Source organism: Budorcas taxicolor, chromosome 11 (assembly GCF_023091745.1).
Source record: "Budorcas taxicolor isolate Tak-1 chromosome 11, Takin1.1, whole genome shotgun sequence".
In the NCBI taxonomy this organism is placed as follows: domain Eukaryota; kingdom Metazoa; phylum Chordata; class Mammalia; order Artiodactyla; family Bovidae; genus Budorcas; species Budorcas taxicolor.
In genome coordinates this window covers 46984362-47001728 of record NC_068920.1, presented here as the reverse complement: position 1 = coordinate 47001728, position 17367 = coordinate 46984362, and the positions used below count along the sequence as shown (strand labels likewise).

Here is a 17367-nt window from a genome sequence, read left to right as displayed (position 1 = left end):
TCCTGAGAAATCTGAATGCAGGTCAAGAAGCAACAGTTAAAATTCGACATGGAACAACAGACTGGTTCCAAATTGGGAAAGCAGTATGTTAAGGCTGTCTATTGTCACCCTGCTTATTTAACTTATATGCAGAGTATATCATGTGAAATGCAGGTTGGATGAAGCACAAGCTGGAATCAAGATTACCAGGAGAATTATCAATAACCTCAGATATACGGATGACAACACCCTTATGGAAGAAAGAGGAGAAAAACTAAAGAGCCTCTTGATGAAAGTGAAAGAGATGAGTGAAACAGTTGGCTTAAAACCCAACATTCAGAAAACTAAGATCATGGCATCCAGTCCCATCACTTCATGGCAAATGGGGAAGCAATGGAAACAGTGAGAGACTTTATTTTGGGGGGCTCCCAAATCACTGCAGATGGTGACAACAATCATGAAATTAAAAGGAGCTTACTCTTTGGAAGAAAAGCTCTAAGCAACCAAGACAGCATGTTAAAAAGCAGAGACATTACTTTGCCAACAAAGGTCTGTCTAGTCAAGGCGATGGTTTTTCCAGTGGTCATGTATGGATATGAGAGTTGGACTGTGAAGAAAGCTGAGCGCCGAAGAATTGATGCTTTTGAACTGTGGTGTTGGAGAAGACTCTTGAGAGTCCTTTGGACTGCAAGGAGATCCAACCAGTCCATCCTAAAGGAAATCAGTCCTAAATATTCATTGAAAGATCTGATGCTGAAGCTAAAACTACAATACTTTGGCCACCTGATGTGAAGAACTGACTCATTGGAAAAGACCCTGATGCTGGGCAAGACTGAAGGTGGGAGGAGAAGGGGACAACAAAGGATGAGATGGTTGGATGGCTGGATGGCATCACCGACTTGATGGACATGAGTTTGAGTAAGCTCCAAGAGTTGGTGATGGACAGGGAAGCCTGGTGTGCTGCAGTCCATGGGGTCACAAAGAGTCAGACATGACTAAGTGATTGAACTGAACTGAGAGGTGATTACTGAGCTGCCTTGGTGGACTTCCCCAACTGAGTGGGGCATAGCAGGGACCACTGTTGGACCTGCCCTGTGAGCTCTTAAATAGCTGTCAAGGAGAGACAGAAGGGAAAACTAAGCCAGATCCTGTTAGGGAAAGCTGAGATTCAGATATCTGGATGACCGACTGCCAAAGTCAAAGGACAGACAGAATTGAGCTTGGAGTTGAAGAGTCAAGACCTCAGAGTTAGGCAGAGATGTTGGGAATCTTTAAGGAATAAGTGAGGAGAATTCTAGTGTGTCAGCTTAGGGCACCTGAAAGTTACCTTTTGGTAGGTGGAGACCTGATGATGTATTGTGTGTTAGTCTGCCGTAAAGAACTGAGATGAAGTGTGTATGATATAGCCTTTGTTTCTTCCTCTTCCTGCCATGTAAATTTTGGTGAATATTGGTGTTTCCCAGAGCTCTGTATTTGGTTTTCTTCTCACCCTGAACATTTGTTGGGGAGAAGAGAAGGTGTGGGAAGCTTTGAGTATTGTTCTCCAGAGCAAGAATCACGATGAGGAATCGCTGATGAAGGCTGAGGAGCTGAGAGCCTGTGGACATGAAAGAGTTTTTCTTTATGGTGAAGTAGGCAGTGTTGGTATGTTGAGATGGAGCCAACTGTTCCTGAAATAACGTTCATAATGAGGATTGCCCAGGGTTCTTTTTAAAAAACAGTTTTCTTTTATTGTGCTGAAAGTCACGTGATATAAAACATACGATTTTAACCATATTTATCTATACAGTTCAGTGGCCCTAAGTATATTTACATTGCTCTACAGCTCTTATCATCATCTTTCTCCCGAATTTTTCACCTTCCTAAACTCAAACTCTGTCTCCATTAAACACTAGCTCCTTGTTCCCCCTCCCCCCACAACCCTCACCTGCCAGCCCCTGGAGTCTACCAATGTACTTTCTGACGCTGTGAATTTGACTATTTGAGATACCTCGTATAAGTGGAATCAAACAGTAGTTGTCTCCCACGTGTTCTTTAAGGGTCAGAAGTGACTGCAGTCATCCTTCAGGATTGTGGGGCCTTTCTTTTACCTGAATGTGGATTTATTGCTAGTGTTACATATCAGAACTGTTGGGAGTGCCAAGAAGGACAGTAATGCTTTTGAATCCAGTGAAGTGATTTTGAGGAATAAAAAGCTGAAACTGTTTAGACATCTGCAAGGGATTTTACTCCCTGCCTTTCAAGTGATCAAATTCTGAGAAAGGCTGTAAACTCTTTCCTTATGTTGAAACATCTTCTGTCTTAAATAGTCCAAGAGTAATAACGACTGGAGTAGAGATTTGTCTTCTATTTTATCTCCTCTGGTTGGGTTTATTTAAATGATTCTAGATCCTGTTTATTGTTTTTTTTTTTTTTTCAAATCATTGATTCATTAAGAGTTTATTCTGGGGAAGGGTGCTAATTTTTTAAATAAAGTAACACTTTTGTTTTTAAGATTACAGAAATGATAACTATTGTGCAAACATACTCAACCTTAAACAATTCTACCATAGAGGGAATAGACATTTTGGCAATAAAATTTAAAAATATATATCAAGGGGTTAAGAAGAAACAGTATGACATTCTGGATCCAAGAAGGACAGAATTTGACACAGATTTCTTAGATTTTATGACAAAAATCAGTGCTTTAGAGGTGAGTAATTATACATAATTTTACTTTAGTAAAGCTGAAATGTAATCAATAGTACTGTACTGAAATTAACATAGTTACTATTTATTACAAATTACTCTTGCAAATTGATCAAAAATACTTGCTGGTATGAATAATTTTCTAACTAGTCCACAAAATATTTTCCATCTTTTTTAAAAAATGAAAAATGAGTTTATTCAGTAAAGGGTACCAGTAACTAACCAGAAGCCCAAAGGGCTTATTGTAGCTAGGGTTTATTTTTCATTTGCATTAAAAATTAGATTCGGTTTTTGTTGTGCCAGGGACCCATGTCACTTTTCCAGTCTAAGAGGGAATTTGTCAGCCTTGTTCTTGGTCAAGTGTGAGAAGATTTGAGAACAGATTAGGAAGACAAATCCCTCTTCCCTTGGCACTGCACTTTATAACCACATCCTCACTACAGCTTGGAGGATGGCTCTGAAAAGCCCCTCATCTGTCTGTCAGAGCTGAAGGAACCCCAGAGGGATGAGACTGTAACATTTCTCTGTCACTTTTTGGGCTTATATGACCTCAGTTACTATCTTCCTGAAAACTCTTAGCCCAGGTGTAGCCCCAGGTCTCCTCCTTGCTGCATAAGCTCCTGGAAACACAGGGAGGGATAGGAATTCTCCAGGCAAAAATGCTAGAGTGGGCAGCCACTCCCTTCTCCATGGGATCTTCCCAACCCAGAGATTGAACCTGGGTCTCCTGCATTGCCGGTGAGTTCCTTACTGTCTGAGCCACCTTACTAACACACTGTCTTACTGAAAACTGTTAGCCCAGATGTAGCTCCAGGCCTCCTCTTTGCTGCAGAATGTCCTGGAAACACAGAGAGGGATAAGAATATACAGTGTCCACTTCCTGGGTCTTAAATCCTTGCTAAGAAGGTGAGGAAAATTATATTTTTTCCCTTTTTTAAAAGACTCTTTTAAAAACCACATTATGTATATAATTTGTGCAATATATATTAAAAAGATCCTAGAATTCTAACCACACTTTTTCTTTTTGACACAGATTTCCTTACAGTTTTTGAAAGTTAGACTCTGATATGAAGATATATTTTACTTTTAGTATTTGGTTTTGGGAATTATATCATTATGACAATGGGAATTTGTCTTTTAAAAAAATTATTGTGTAAATTATTTTTATGATTCATTAATAAAGATTATATGTTATAAAGACTTTACTGTGTGGTCTTAGATACAAATTTAGCTTTCAGTAAACTTAGATGCCATAGTTTTTAGTATTTAGAAAGAGATGTCAGTGTTTTAACTTTCCTTCGTTTTCCAGTGTTTCATTAATGGATGTGGTATATATTTGTAGACAGTACCAATATAATCAATAAGTGAAAGTAAATTTACAGAGTGCTTCAGTTCCATCAGCTGGGCACCAAGAGTTTGGAGTTCACTGCTAAGGATGGTCGGAGCCTTGGAAGAATATCTCTGCATCTCATTCCTCATTAGCATGACAAAGATGTTCCTGAGAGCAGTGGTATTGGACAGTGACACCTGTTCACTATGGGTGTCTATAGTGTCATTAGAGAAGGACATGGCAACCCACTCCAGTGTTCTTGCCTGGAGAATCCCATGGACAGAGGAGCCTGGGGGGCTACAGTCCATGGGGTCGCAAAGAGTCGGATACGACTGAGCATAGTGTCATTACATTGCTCTACAGACATGCTAAGAAATCCTAAATGTCCCAAAGAAATGTGCTCAGTAAGGGACTTTCACTCCTTTCATAAATTCTGTAGGTCAACATACAATAAATAATAAGCAGCAAATGCAAACCGTATATGTAATTTTAACTCTTTAATAGCCACATGTGTACAAGCAAGAAGAAATAGGTAATGTTAATTTTAATGATATACTTTATTCGACCCAACATAATAAAAATATTATCATTTTAATACATCACTAACAAAACCAAGTATGAGATATTTTATACTCTCTTTTTCGTACTAAGTCTTTGAAGTTTTGTGTGTATTTTATTTTATATTTACAGCACATCTCACTTCCAAGTAGTGACTTTCAAGTGCTCAGTGGAAGCATGTGGCCAGTGGCTACCATACTGGAGTGCAGTTCTAGATGCTTAGATGATAGATGTGTTTAAGGCTGTTTTGATTCTATAGGAGAATCATTCATTGTTGTTAAACAAAACCAATCTTCTCTTTAATCCAAAAAAATCATTCAAACATTAATATTGCATTTCAGGTACAGATACAGGCATTTATGAACAGTACTTTTGGAAAAATTTTATCTTCTCAGCAGGCTCTTCAACTGCTTCAAAGGTATTTATAATGCATTAAGCAGTGTAATTGCTAGGTGGGATAACTTTATACCTGAAAATAACCATTTCAAAAAAATTTTTTAGAAATCTCTATGTAAACTTTGAAACTTATAAACAGTAATCTTTTTTATGATTTTATTTTTAAAATTAATTAATTAATTTTAATTGGGGGCTAATTACTTAACAATATTGTGGTGGTTTTTGCCATACATTGACATGAATCAGCCATGGATATACATGTGTCCCCCATCCCGAACCCCCTTGCCACCTCCCTCCCCATCCCATCCCTCTGGGTTGGTCCCCGTGCACCAGCTTTGAGTGCCCTGTTTCATGCATTGAACTTGGCCTAGTGATCCGTTTCACACGTGTTAGTATACATGTTTCAATGATATTCTCTCAAATCATCCCACCCTTGCTTTCTCCCACAGAGTCCCAAAGTCTTTTCTTGATATCTGTGTCTCTTTTGCTGTCTCGCATACAGGGTTGTTGTTACCATCTTTCTAAATTCCATATATATGCATTAATATACTGTATTGGTGTTTTTCTTTCTGACTTACTTCAGTCAAACAGTAATCTTTCAATTACCATAAATAGACTGGTGAAAATTTGAAACATGGGATGACGTTTTTCATTGAATTTTATTGAGGAAAGTCTTTCAATAGGAAATGATGTCATATTTTCCCTCAGCTGTGTAATATCTTAAGGTTAATTTCATAAGTGTTATTAGAAAGGGAACAAATAATGTTTGATTCTACATACTGAAAGGAATTCTGAAAGTGAAATTATCTAAGAGTAATAGGTCTCTGGCTTCCCTGATAGGACAGATGGTAAAAAATCTGCCTGCAATGGAGGAGACCCAGGTTTGATCCCCAGGTTGAGATGAGCTCCTGGAGAAGAAAATGGCAACCCACTCTAGTAGTCTTGCCTGGAGAATCCCATGGACAGAGGAGCCTGGGGGGCTACAGTCCATAGGGTCGCAAAGAGTCAGACATGACTGAAGTGACTTAGCACACATGCCCGTATGCACAGTAGGCCTCCAAACTTTCTGTTTTCCTTCTTGAGCACCCCTGCAGCTTTCTCTGTTCTGACAGCAGTGCTCCCCTGCAGGACAGGGGAGCCTGGATCAGAGGAGTGGGCTGGACCAGAAGCTGTTTTCTTCCAGCTCAGAGAGGGCTTACTACCCATGTCAGGGACCCTCTTGGAACTCTCCCCTGAGAGCCAGTGGATCTGGGCTTGGGTCTGACTTTGCTGTAGTTCCATGTCTTCCTAATGATGAATCATACCTGTAAAACTTCACCTCGTGAGATGATCGTAAGAGTTAAAACAGATATAAAATGGTTTTGATGAGTGAGAGTACCATACAGACTGATGGCGGTACCACTTTCTCGGCAATTTCTCTGTCTCTTTTTGTTCCTTTTATTATCAGAATGTTATGGTTCTAGTACTCCTTGTACATCCTTAGTCTCTAAGAGTTAAGTGATGTTTGGCTGACAAAATGTTTATTATCAGTATTGTGACTGGGGATGACGTGAGCAGTAATATTGGCAGAGGGACAGTCAGTCAACTGCTTTCCATCTTTGCTAAGCCAGTTTTGAAAAGCTCAACTTTTCAATCTCCATTCAAATGTCATTTTCTTCGGGAAGTCTTTCTTGACTCCCCAGGCTTGGCAGGGTTTCCGCTGTTACAAGCAATTTCTGGCACTCTTACAATTGAAATAACTATTTATGTCAGTTATGACCAATCTCTACCTTTTCAATGAATGTTGGCTTCAAGAGGGCTGAAACCACACCTGTCTTGTACGTCACTGTATCCTAGGGCAATGCATGAGGCCTGGTGGGAATATTTGTCAAATGAGTGAATGGATTTTTAGGACTGCAGCAACTTTTAAGTATGTTTCTCATTCACCTTTTAATTATTCACCTTCGCTTGCTTTTAGATTCCAGAAACTGAACATTCCCTGTCTGCAGTTAGAAATAAACCATACCATTGAGCGTATTCTTCAGTATTATGTGGCTGAACTTGAAGCTACCAAGAAGGCAAGTATCATGTTTATCAATGGAACAGCACTTTTCATACAAAAAGAAAAATACGCTGCAAGTATTTGCCATCATTATCTTGTGCCAAGCTTTTCAAACCGATCTTGTCACTGCTGAGTATCTTTGATGCTCCTCTCCATGGGGAAGGTCCTGACAGCATGTGTCCCTGGAAAGCCAGATTACACCTCTCTCCTCTTAAGGATTATCTTCTTATGACAGTGTTCATGTATGTGTAGGGAAGCCCATTTACGTTAATGTTTTTTGTACATCAAAATATGGGCTCAGGTTTCTGCCATAAAGGAATGCGAATCAGCCGTAATTATACATCCCCTCCTTCTCTAGCCTCCCTCCCCTCCCCTCATCCCATCCCTTCAGGTCATCACAGAGCACCAGACTGGGCTCTCTGTGCTACACAGCGACTTCTCACCAGCTGATACTGTGTGTACGCTGATGCTACTTTCTCCATTCGTCCCATTCTCTCCCTCACCCACTGGGTCCACAAATCCATTCTTCATCTGTATCTCCATTCCTTCCCTGCAAACAGGTTCATCAATATCATTTTTATGGCAGAAACCAACACAACATTGTAAAAATTTAGAAAAATATCTAAATTTTAAAAATAGGAGAAAAAAAACAATTGGGAAGGCTTTTATCATAGTTTGTGATTCTGAATTAGATAACACAGCATTGGAATAAGAATTTACTTGGAAATGTGAAATTAGCAGTACAATTAATGGGGCCAAGAAACAGACAAGTAAAAGTAAAAGGTAGTTAATTCTTGGATTCTTATCCTCTTCTTCTGTCATTCTGTAAAATTAAAATATATGTGTATAACCTGTAAAAAAATGTGGGCTCTGGAGAATATTATGACAGATGTAATATAGCTATGTGTTCCCACTTTTGAGTATATCTTTAGGATTAGGGATAAAAGGCAGAAGAAATGTATACGTGTAATGGGAAGTAAGGGTTGAGAGAGAATCAAGTGTCATGTATTGTAATCATCATAGTTTTTGAGCCTTGGGTTGATAGGGCTAGAGTTCTTCTACATACTTATTGACAACCTCTTGTTTATAAAACATGTCAATAATGGTAATACATCAATAAAAATATGGCTGTATATATGTTTTACCTTTTCCACTGTATTGAATTTCAAACATTAAAGCCAGACCTTTAATTACAGCTTTATCATTCTCAAAAAGATGACCCCCCTCTTGCTCGCAACATGCCCCCTATAGCAGGAAAGATCCTCTGGGTGAGGCAGCTGTATCGCCGGATAAGTGAGCCCATCAACTATTTCTTCGTAAGCCAATAGTTAAAATTTACAGTATGTGGATCATGGTGGGTTTACCTTTTCTTTTTTTGGCATGCCCTGAAGCGTGTGGGATCTTAATTCCCCCACTAGGGATTGAGCTGGTGCTCCCTGCATTGAAAGCGTGGAGTCTTAACTACTTGACTCCTGGGGAAGTCCCTTGTGGTGGTTTTTAATACAAGAGATATATTTTATACTACAGCATTTGTATCCAGTAGCATAACTAGAGCTAATTCTTTTACCAGGCAAAGAAAATTTAGTTTGCAAATATGCTTGAAACAGAATAAGCCAATTCCTTTGATGTTTGGTAGATAAGCCTGATTAATTATAGCTAATCTGTCAGAAGGGTAATCTTAGAAATGTATGACCGTTAATCATACAGGACACTTTATAAAGGCTTTTGTAAAATAATTGTTTTGAAAATGATAGAGCACAGGCCTGGTACTGAAACTTAAGTCTATGTGTGGATGGATAGGTCACTGAAACCCATTCAGTTCAGTTCAGTTCAGACGCTCAGTCCCGTCTGACTCTTTGCGACCCCATGGACTGCAGCACGCCAGGCTTCCCTGTCCGTCACCAACTTCCAGAGCCTACTCAAACTCATGTCCGTCGGTGATGCCATCCAACCATCTCATCCTCTATTGTCCCCTTCTCCTCTCACCTTCAGTGAAGGTGAGGATGTGCTCAGAATATATTCCTCTGTGTAGGACTGAGACCAAGAGCAGGTGTAATGGAGTACATTCATCCTCTGTGTTCTTAAGACGACTAGATTTCGGAAAAACACCAGGGTAGTCTTAAGCCTTGTTGGAATTCTGAAATTGCCAGTTTGTCATCTCACTTTGTTTGTTTGTTTTGGTTTTCCTTTTCTTGCTTTGTGTTTTAAAGAGATGGTTTGCCTGGTGTTGTATCTTCTGCCTAAGTAGAGAACAAAATATAATAGTCTTGCAAGGGATTTTATTATTTGAGTATTATTAAATATTAAGTTTTTGTTGTTTTTGTTTGGCTGATATCATTTGTTTTACTGTCCTCAATATTAAAAAAAATAAATAAATGAAACAAAATGTTGGCCTTAGACAAGAAGCCAGGATGGGTACTCGGTTGTTTATTGACTTTATAGTGACAGAGCAGAGATTGCCCTGTTCTTGATACATGTGAATGAAAACAAACAAAAAAAAGAATGTTCAATTTTTACATAGAAAATCTTGTTTTTGTTCTTTGATATATATTTACTTTAAAAAAAAAAGGGTGGGAAGGAGGGAGGAGGGGAGAGAGAGAGAGAGAGAGAGGGAAGAAGGGAAGGAAGGAGGGAGGGAGGGAATCTACATTTCCTTTTTTTTTTTTTTTTGATGCTGAAATTTAAGAATTTTCCCTGATACTCACAGTTCTAGGAAAATCAGTTCATTGTAACTTGCCAGAAAAGTGGGGAGGAAACAGAGAATTGGAGGTGGAGGCCCTAGTGCCTGCGGCCAGCTGTAAGACTAGATACCTTGTTTTTTAAATCCTATTTTCTGTCTCACTTTCTGCTTTTTACCATTTATATTTCCCTGCTTCCTTCTCTAGCTTGTCTGACCTTCCTCATCTCTGATCTTTTTCTGAGGCAAAATCTAAATGAGTAGCATTGTTATTTGACTTGATGTCATTTAAAATATAAACAACAGCTTTATGGTTTGAATAGAAAGCAGACAGCAGACTTTTAAAAATAAATCATTTTTCTTCCCTTAAAAAAACAGAAAAACTCGGAAATTTTGTCAAGTGCAGAAGGCAAAGCTGTCATTCGTCAGTATAATAAAATTTCCTATGTTCTGGTGGAATTCGAGGTGGTCTATCACACAGCCTGGATCAGAGAGATCTCCCAGTTACAATACGGTGTGTGTAAGACTGCAGCGACCCTGCAGAGGAGGGAGTATTAGGTGGCTTTGAATGAGTTTGTGCTTCTGGAGAATTTTTATGTCTTTTTTAATGTAACTGTATGATGGTTAAATTTAGATTTGGGGCTGATACAATTATTTATTTCTTTACAGTTAATAATATTCTGATTTTATAAGCAAAAATTGTCATGACCTTAACATTGGTATATGCAGATTATGAGCTTCCCCTGAAAAACAGTATTTAAAAGTCAATATCAAAGTTCTTTATTTCTCCATAGGTTTGAGAAGATTTTTTAAAATCAGTTTATCATGCTGTAGATTCAAATCTCAGTCCCAGAGAGAAAGAATCACAGCTTGCTTGTCCTCACTGTATCCTTCCTTCAGTCATTCCTTCCTTCCGTCTGTCCTTCTTCCTTCCACCCATCCTTTCCTCCATTATTCCTCCCTCCCTCCCCTCCCTCCCTTGCTTCCTCGCTTCTTCTCTCCCTTCTTTTTTTTCCCTCCTCTCTTCCTCCCCCCCTTCTTTCTATAACTGAATTTAAGTTAAAATTTGACCTCCAGTAAATAAAAAATATTAGGGTTGTGTCTGAGTACCTCTGAGGGGTGCCAGGGTATTGGGCAGTTAAGTGATGTAGGAGATGGATGGTTTTAAGCCATCATCCATCCATGCTCCCATCATCTGGGATGTTGCTGTCATTGTGTGGGCTCAGTTGTTGGTCAGTTCAGGTTCCTACATTGTCCCATATCAAGCTTAATCTCTTATCCATAACCCTGGCAGAACCCTGACTATGTCCCATGGTGGGAAGGTGTCTCCCTCTCATGCCAGGGATCGCCACTTCAGGAGAGCACAGAATTGCAGGAGTAGGAAGCACAGATTCACAGTTTGGGTCCCTGGGAGTGATGGCGAGAGGGGCCACCCTAGTTCTGCCTCTTGGCTCCAAACTCAAAGCACTATATATAGGTCATTGATCCACGGCATGGCTGCATCCCGAAGGGTAAGACTTCAACCCTGTTTCTGTGTAATGCATATGATAAGATCCTATGGATCTTAATGAAAGCCTGCTAATGGAGCAATGGTCTCAAACTTTAAAAGAAGGTTAAAATCTACATTATGGAAAAGATCAAAGAGAATTTTTAGCAATCAAAATATGGAGCGTGTTTCGTTTTGCTTATACAATATGATGCACTTCTCTATTTTTTTTTTTTTTTTGTTCTGCCAGCTTTCCCTTTTAATCTGCACACTAACAAGTTCAACAGTCACCTGGTCCATAAAGCCTTTCCTTATTCTTCCTGGCAGATAATAATGTCTTCTTCCTCCAGAGGCCTCCACACATTTTATCATGACATTTGTGGCTTTATAGATCTGTCTTATCTCCCCTACACATTCCAGCAATACTCTCCGCATCTGTTTCGTCTTTGTGTCCTTTAAATAGCAGTCAAAGCTAACAAAACACACTTTATATATACAACCCCCGTTAATTCTCATGGCAGTTCTCTGAGCTGTTATTCTTACTGTCATTTTACAGATGAAGAAACTGAGGTGCTGAGAAGTTAAGTGCTTTTCCTGAGATCACAGAGCTGGGAAGTGGCAGGGCCAGGATTCAAATTTGCCTTTCTTTAAAAAAAAAAAAATTGTTTATTTATTTGGCTGGGCCAGGTCTTAGTTGCAGCATGTGGGGTCTAGTTCCCTGACCAGGGAGAGAACCCCTGCATTGGGAGTATGCAGTCTTAGCCACTGGACTGCCATGGAAGTCCCCAGACTTGCCTTTCACGTGAACACGGGCTCATGGAAGTGAATTACTCTGAAAGACATCTTGTTAGTTGATGTAACTATATTTAACTGTATAGGAACTTGGGATAGTAATTGGAGACCTAGTACTGGTCTCCTCATTTGCTCTATAAAGTTTCTTTAGTGATGGTTCACATAGAAGGTTCACTTAGTCCCAGAGTTGACTTCCTGGCTGTCATTATTCTTAGTGGTCTCGCTGACCATTTTGTCCTTTCAAGAAAGCTCAGCTTTGCCTTAAGGAAGATAGATTTCATTACATGAATGTCCTAAGGTTATCTTGGCATTTACTTGGGAAGATAAATGATTTCCAGCCAAAGTTTTAAAAGATTCTAAATGAACTGGTTTTTAGTTGAAATCCTCATGAAACCATCATTGTTAATAATCACATCAAAACTCATTCTGTTGAGTAAAAGTCAACTAACTTCAAAGGGATATACAGTCTATTTTGTTTTACTAGAAATTTGATGCAGCCATATTCTCTGAAGTAATTTGAGGCTTGGAAGATACGTGTGAAATTCTCACGTTAGCAGTGCTAGTATGAGATGCAGCTGAAGCTAGCACATACTAGTTTACAGCTGTACTATTATGATGCCTCTAAAAGTAATTCATGTTAGGATAACAAATGATTGAAGGCTACTCAGCATGAACAGTTTGGGATTATATATTTAACTTCTTAATAAAAAGCATATCTGAAAGTGCCTGTTATATGACTGATGTTCATGTAGTAATTTGGTTGTAGGCTAAAAAAAATTCTTCCTCTGCATTCTAGGAGTTCACAACTCAATGATGTTTAATAAATATTTATTACTGATACTGAACCTAGTTATCAATTTAAGTCAGATAAACCTTCTTAAATTTAAGAAGCCAATTTAGTGTTAGGTATAGAAAAGAGTTTGAACTCTATGAGGTGTGTCATATTTTGTAGTTGGGCACATCTTTCAGTTCTCTCTCCCAGCGGTTAAATCATAATCTGTAAAAATAAACTAACGCTGCATCACAGCCCTCTTAGACCCACTCAGAAAAGTACTGTATTACAGTTTATAGCACAAAGTCTAAGCATTCTTGGTTCATATTTATGTCTCTGGATCTGATTTTATGGTTTGCAAACACTCTGCATTCATTTATCTAAGTTTTGAGCACTGACAGTGCGTCAGATACTGTGCCTTAGCACTTGACAGCCAAAACTACCATTCTGTCCTTAAGAAGTCAGTGGTTCAGTGGGGAAGACAGTCATATAAATAGGACTGGAAGCAGAAGTCTAGAGTAAGTCATGTCAGCAATTGTTTATTTGTAGCTTTGCAAGCCACACTCTTTGTGCGACATCCAGAAACAGGAAAGTTGCTGGTTAATTTTGACCCCAAAATTTTGGAAGTTGTTCGGGAAACTAAGTGCATGATAAAAATGCAGCTGGATGTACCAGAACAGGCAAAGAGATTGCTAAAATTGGAAAGTAAATTGAAAGGAGATAAATTGTACCTGCAGGTAAGATGGATTCTATTTTCTTTTCTTTTTAAGAAATATTTGTTTATTTGGATCTTAGTTGGGTCTTAGTTGGGGCACATGGGATCTTTTGCTGTGGTGCATGGACGCTCGAGTTGTGGCCCGAGGGCTCAGTGGTTGTGGCACTCGGGGCTAGATGTGCCATGGCATGTGGGACCCTAGTTCCCAAGCCAGGGATTGAACCTGCATCTCCCGCATTGCAAGGTGGATTCTTAACCACTGGACCACAAGGGAATTTCCCTACTTTCTAATTATTTTGAAAGAGGTTTTTTATAAAAAAAAAAAAAAGAAAAAAAATATATATACATAAATTTTTTTTTAAGAAAAAGACATCTTTGCAGTTGTGCTGATGCTGCATTGAGGAAAGTTTGTTATTATGTTGATTCTTTTTAAATTTTTTCAGCTTTATTGAGGGACAGATGACAAATAAAATTGTTAGATAAAGTGTAGGTCATGATGATTTGATAGACATATATGTTATGAAAATATGTTGTAGAATGTGTTAGTCACTCAGTTGTGTCCAGCTCTTTGTGACTCCATGGACTGTAGCCCGCCAGGTTCCTCTGTCCAGGCAAGAATGCAGGAATGGGTTGCCGTTCCCTTCTCCAGGGATCTTCCTGACCCAGGGATCGACCTGGGTCTCCCGACTTACAGGCAGATTCTTTACCGTCTGAGCCACTGGGAAGCCAGAAGCCCATATTATGAAAGGATTCCTTCCATTTAGTCAGTTAACTAACATATCCATCATTATATATATATATATATATATATATATATATATATATATATATATATATATATATATATAACATATAAACACACACACACACATTGGTGAAAACATTTAATTTCTACTCTCTTCAGTTTAGTTGCTCAGTCGTGTCTGACTCTTTGCAACCCCATGGACTGCAGCACGCCAGGTTTCCCTGTCCATCACCAACTCCCAGAGCCTGCTCAAACTCATGTCCGTTGAGTCGGTGATACCATCCAACCATCTCATCCTCTGTCATCCCCGTCTCCTCCTGCCTTCAATCTTTCCCAGCATCAGAGTCTTTTCAAATGAGACAGTTCTTCACGTCAGGTGGCCAAAGTATGGGAGTTTCAGCTTCAGCATCAGTCCTTCCAATGAATATTCAGGACTGATTTCCTTTAGGATAGACTGGTTTGATCTCCTTGCAGTTCAAGGGACTCTCAAGAGTCTTCTCCAACACCACTGTTCAAAAGCATCAACTCTTCGGCACTTGGTTTTTTTTTTATAGTCCAACTCTTACATCCGTACATGATTAATGGGAAAACCATAGCTTTGACTAGATGGATCTTTGTCGGCAAGGTAACATCTCTGCTTTTTAATATGCTGTCTAGGTTGGTCATAGCTTTTCTTCCAAGGAGCAAGTGTCTTTTAATTTCATGACTGCAGTCACTATCTTTAGTGATTTTGGAGCCCAGGAAAATAAAATCTGACACTGTTTCCATTCCTTCCCCATCTATTTGCCATGAAGTGATGGTACCAGATGCCATGATCTTAGTTTTTTGAATGTTGAGTTTTAAGCCAACTTTTTCACTCTCTTTCACTTTCATCAAGAGGCTCTTTAATTCCTCTTAACTTTCTGCCATAAAGGTGGTGTCATCTGTGTGTATGAGGTTATTGATATTTCTCCTGGCAATCTTGATCCCAGCTTGTGCTTCATCCAGCCTGGCATTTCATATGATGTATTCTGCATAGAAGTTAAATAAGTAGGGTGACAATATACAGCCTTGATGTACTACTTTCCAAATTTGGAACCAGTCTGTTGTTCCATGTCTGGTTCTAACTGTTGCTTCTTGACCTGCATGCAGATTTCTCAGGAGACAGGTAAGGTGGTCTGGTATTCCCATCTCTTGAGGAATTTTCCACAGTTTGTTGTGATCTACACAGTCAAAGGCTTTGGCATAATCAATAAAGTAGAAGTAAATGTTTTTCTGGAATTCTCTTTCTTTTTTGATGATCCAGCAGATGTTGGCAATTTGATCTCTGGTTCCTCTGCCTTTTCTAAATCCAGCTTGAGCATCTGGAAGTTCATGGTTCACATACTATTGAAGCCTGGCTTAGAGAATTTCGAGCATTACTTTGCTAGCATGTGGGACTGAGTGCAATTGTGCAGCAGTTTGATTGTATGATGTGTTATCAACTACCGTCACTATGTTGTACTTCAGGTCCTCAGACCTTATCAATCTTATAGCTGAAAGTTTGTACCCTGTTAGCAATATCTTCCTGTTTCCCCTACCCCTGACAATTACTTTGCTCCTCTTTTTATGAGTTTGCATGTCTTAGATTCCACATGTAAGTGATATTATACAGTATTTATCTTCTCCTGTCTGACTTATTTCACTTAGCGCAGTGCCCTCGAGGTCCATCCATGTGGTCACAAATGGCAAGATGGCCTTCTTTCTCATGTTTGAATAATATTCCATTGTATATATGTCACCTTTTTATCCATTCACCTATTGATGGAAAGTTGTTTCCATGTTTTGGCTGTTGTGAATAATGTTGCAATGAACATTGGAGTGCATATATATTTTCAAATTAGTGTTTTCATATTCTTTGGATGAAAATCCCCAAGTGGAATTGCTAGGTCTTATGGTAGGCATCACTGACTCAATGCACATGAGTTTGAGTAAACTCAGGAGTTGGTGATGGACAGGGAGGCCTGGCGTGCTGCAGTCCATGGGGTCACAAAGAGTCGGACATGACTGAGTGACTGAACTGAAGTGATGGTAGTTTTACTTTAGTTTTGTAAGGAAACTTCATATTGTTTTTGATAATGTTTGCACAATTTACCTTTTACTAACAGTGTCTGAAGGTTCCTTACTCTCCACATCCTCACCGGTTATTTATCTTTTATTGATAGATGTGAGGTGGTATCTCATTACCCACTATGTTTACTTATAGGAGTTTTATGGCTTCAGGTCTTAAATTTAATGCTTTAATCCATTTTGAGTTAATTTTTGGGTGTGGTATAAGATGGTGGTCCAGTTTTATTCTTTTTCATATGACCGCCCAGTTTTCCCAATATTGTTTACCAAAAAGACTGTGCTTTCACCCTTGAATTCTTTTGACTTCTTAGTGTGCTCTTGGTTCTTTGTAAGTGCATTGACTGTATATGCATGGGTTTATTTCTGGACTGTAATCTGTTCCATTGTGATTCTCGAGGGCATTAAAATACTGACATGCAAACAGCAAGGAAAAAAGAGAAAGGATTATCAGAAAGCAAAAAGTGATTATCAGAAGTCAGATGTAGATTTCTGGATAATGACAATGATGAATAGCAAGTTTAGAACACTATTAATATTATAATTTTATAGATTAAGTGCATTATATTTTATAATATGTTCAATTAAGGACACTAGTAAGATATGAATTAATGACTATAAAATGGCATGAATGGAAAATGAATCGCAATATTATGGAGTAAAATGGAGCAACAACCAAAAAGATCAGAGTATTAGAATAGATATTCTCAAAACCAGTTTAGAAAAACACGCTTATTGAGATATAATTCGCATACCACACAATTTATCCATTTTAAGTATACAGTTTAATGGTTTTAGTATATTCACAAAGTTACACAACCATCATCATTATCAATTTTAGAACATTTTCATCATTCCCAAAAAGAAACTCCATATCTGTTAGCAGTCATTCCCCATTTTCCCCTCAACTCTTGCCGCATCTTCCCCTGGCAATCACTTAGTGTCTCTATCGATTTGCCTACCCTGGGCATTTATACAAATGGAATCATATATAATGGCTTGTGATTCACTTTTTTAACCTAACACACTATTTTCAGAGTCCATTCATATTGTCCCCATGGATCAGTACTCATTTTTGAGTGTGTGAGTGAGAAAGTCACTCA

General features: G+C 38.8%; 1 protein-coding gene across 1 annotated transcript in view; it reads left to right on the top strand.

Annotated features, from left to right (window-relative positions):
* Positions 1-17367, top strand: part of DNAH8 (dynein axonemal heavy chain 8) — a 315366-nt gene that overhangs the window by 36559 nt on the left and 261440 nt on the right. Inside the window, exons 12-17 of the mRNA XM_052649575.1 lie at positions 2474-2671; positions 4897-4973; positions 6909-7008; positions 8189-8308; positions 10048-10183; positions 13269-13456. Coding sequence (XP_052505535.1) covers positions 2474-2671; positions 4897-4973; positions 6909-7008; positions 8189-8308; positions 10048-10183; positions 13269-13456 — 819 coding nt within the window. The remainder of the gene's footprint in view (positions 1-2473; positions 2672-4896; positions 4974-6908; positions 7009-8188; positions 8309-10047; positions 10184-13268; positions 13457-17367) is intronic.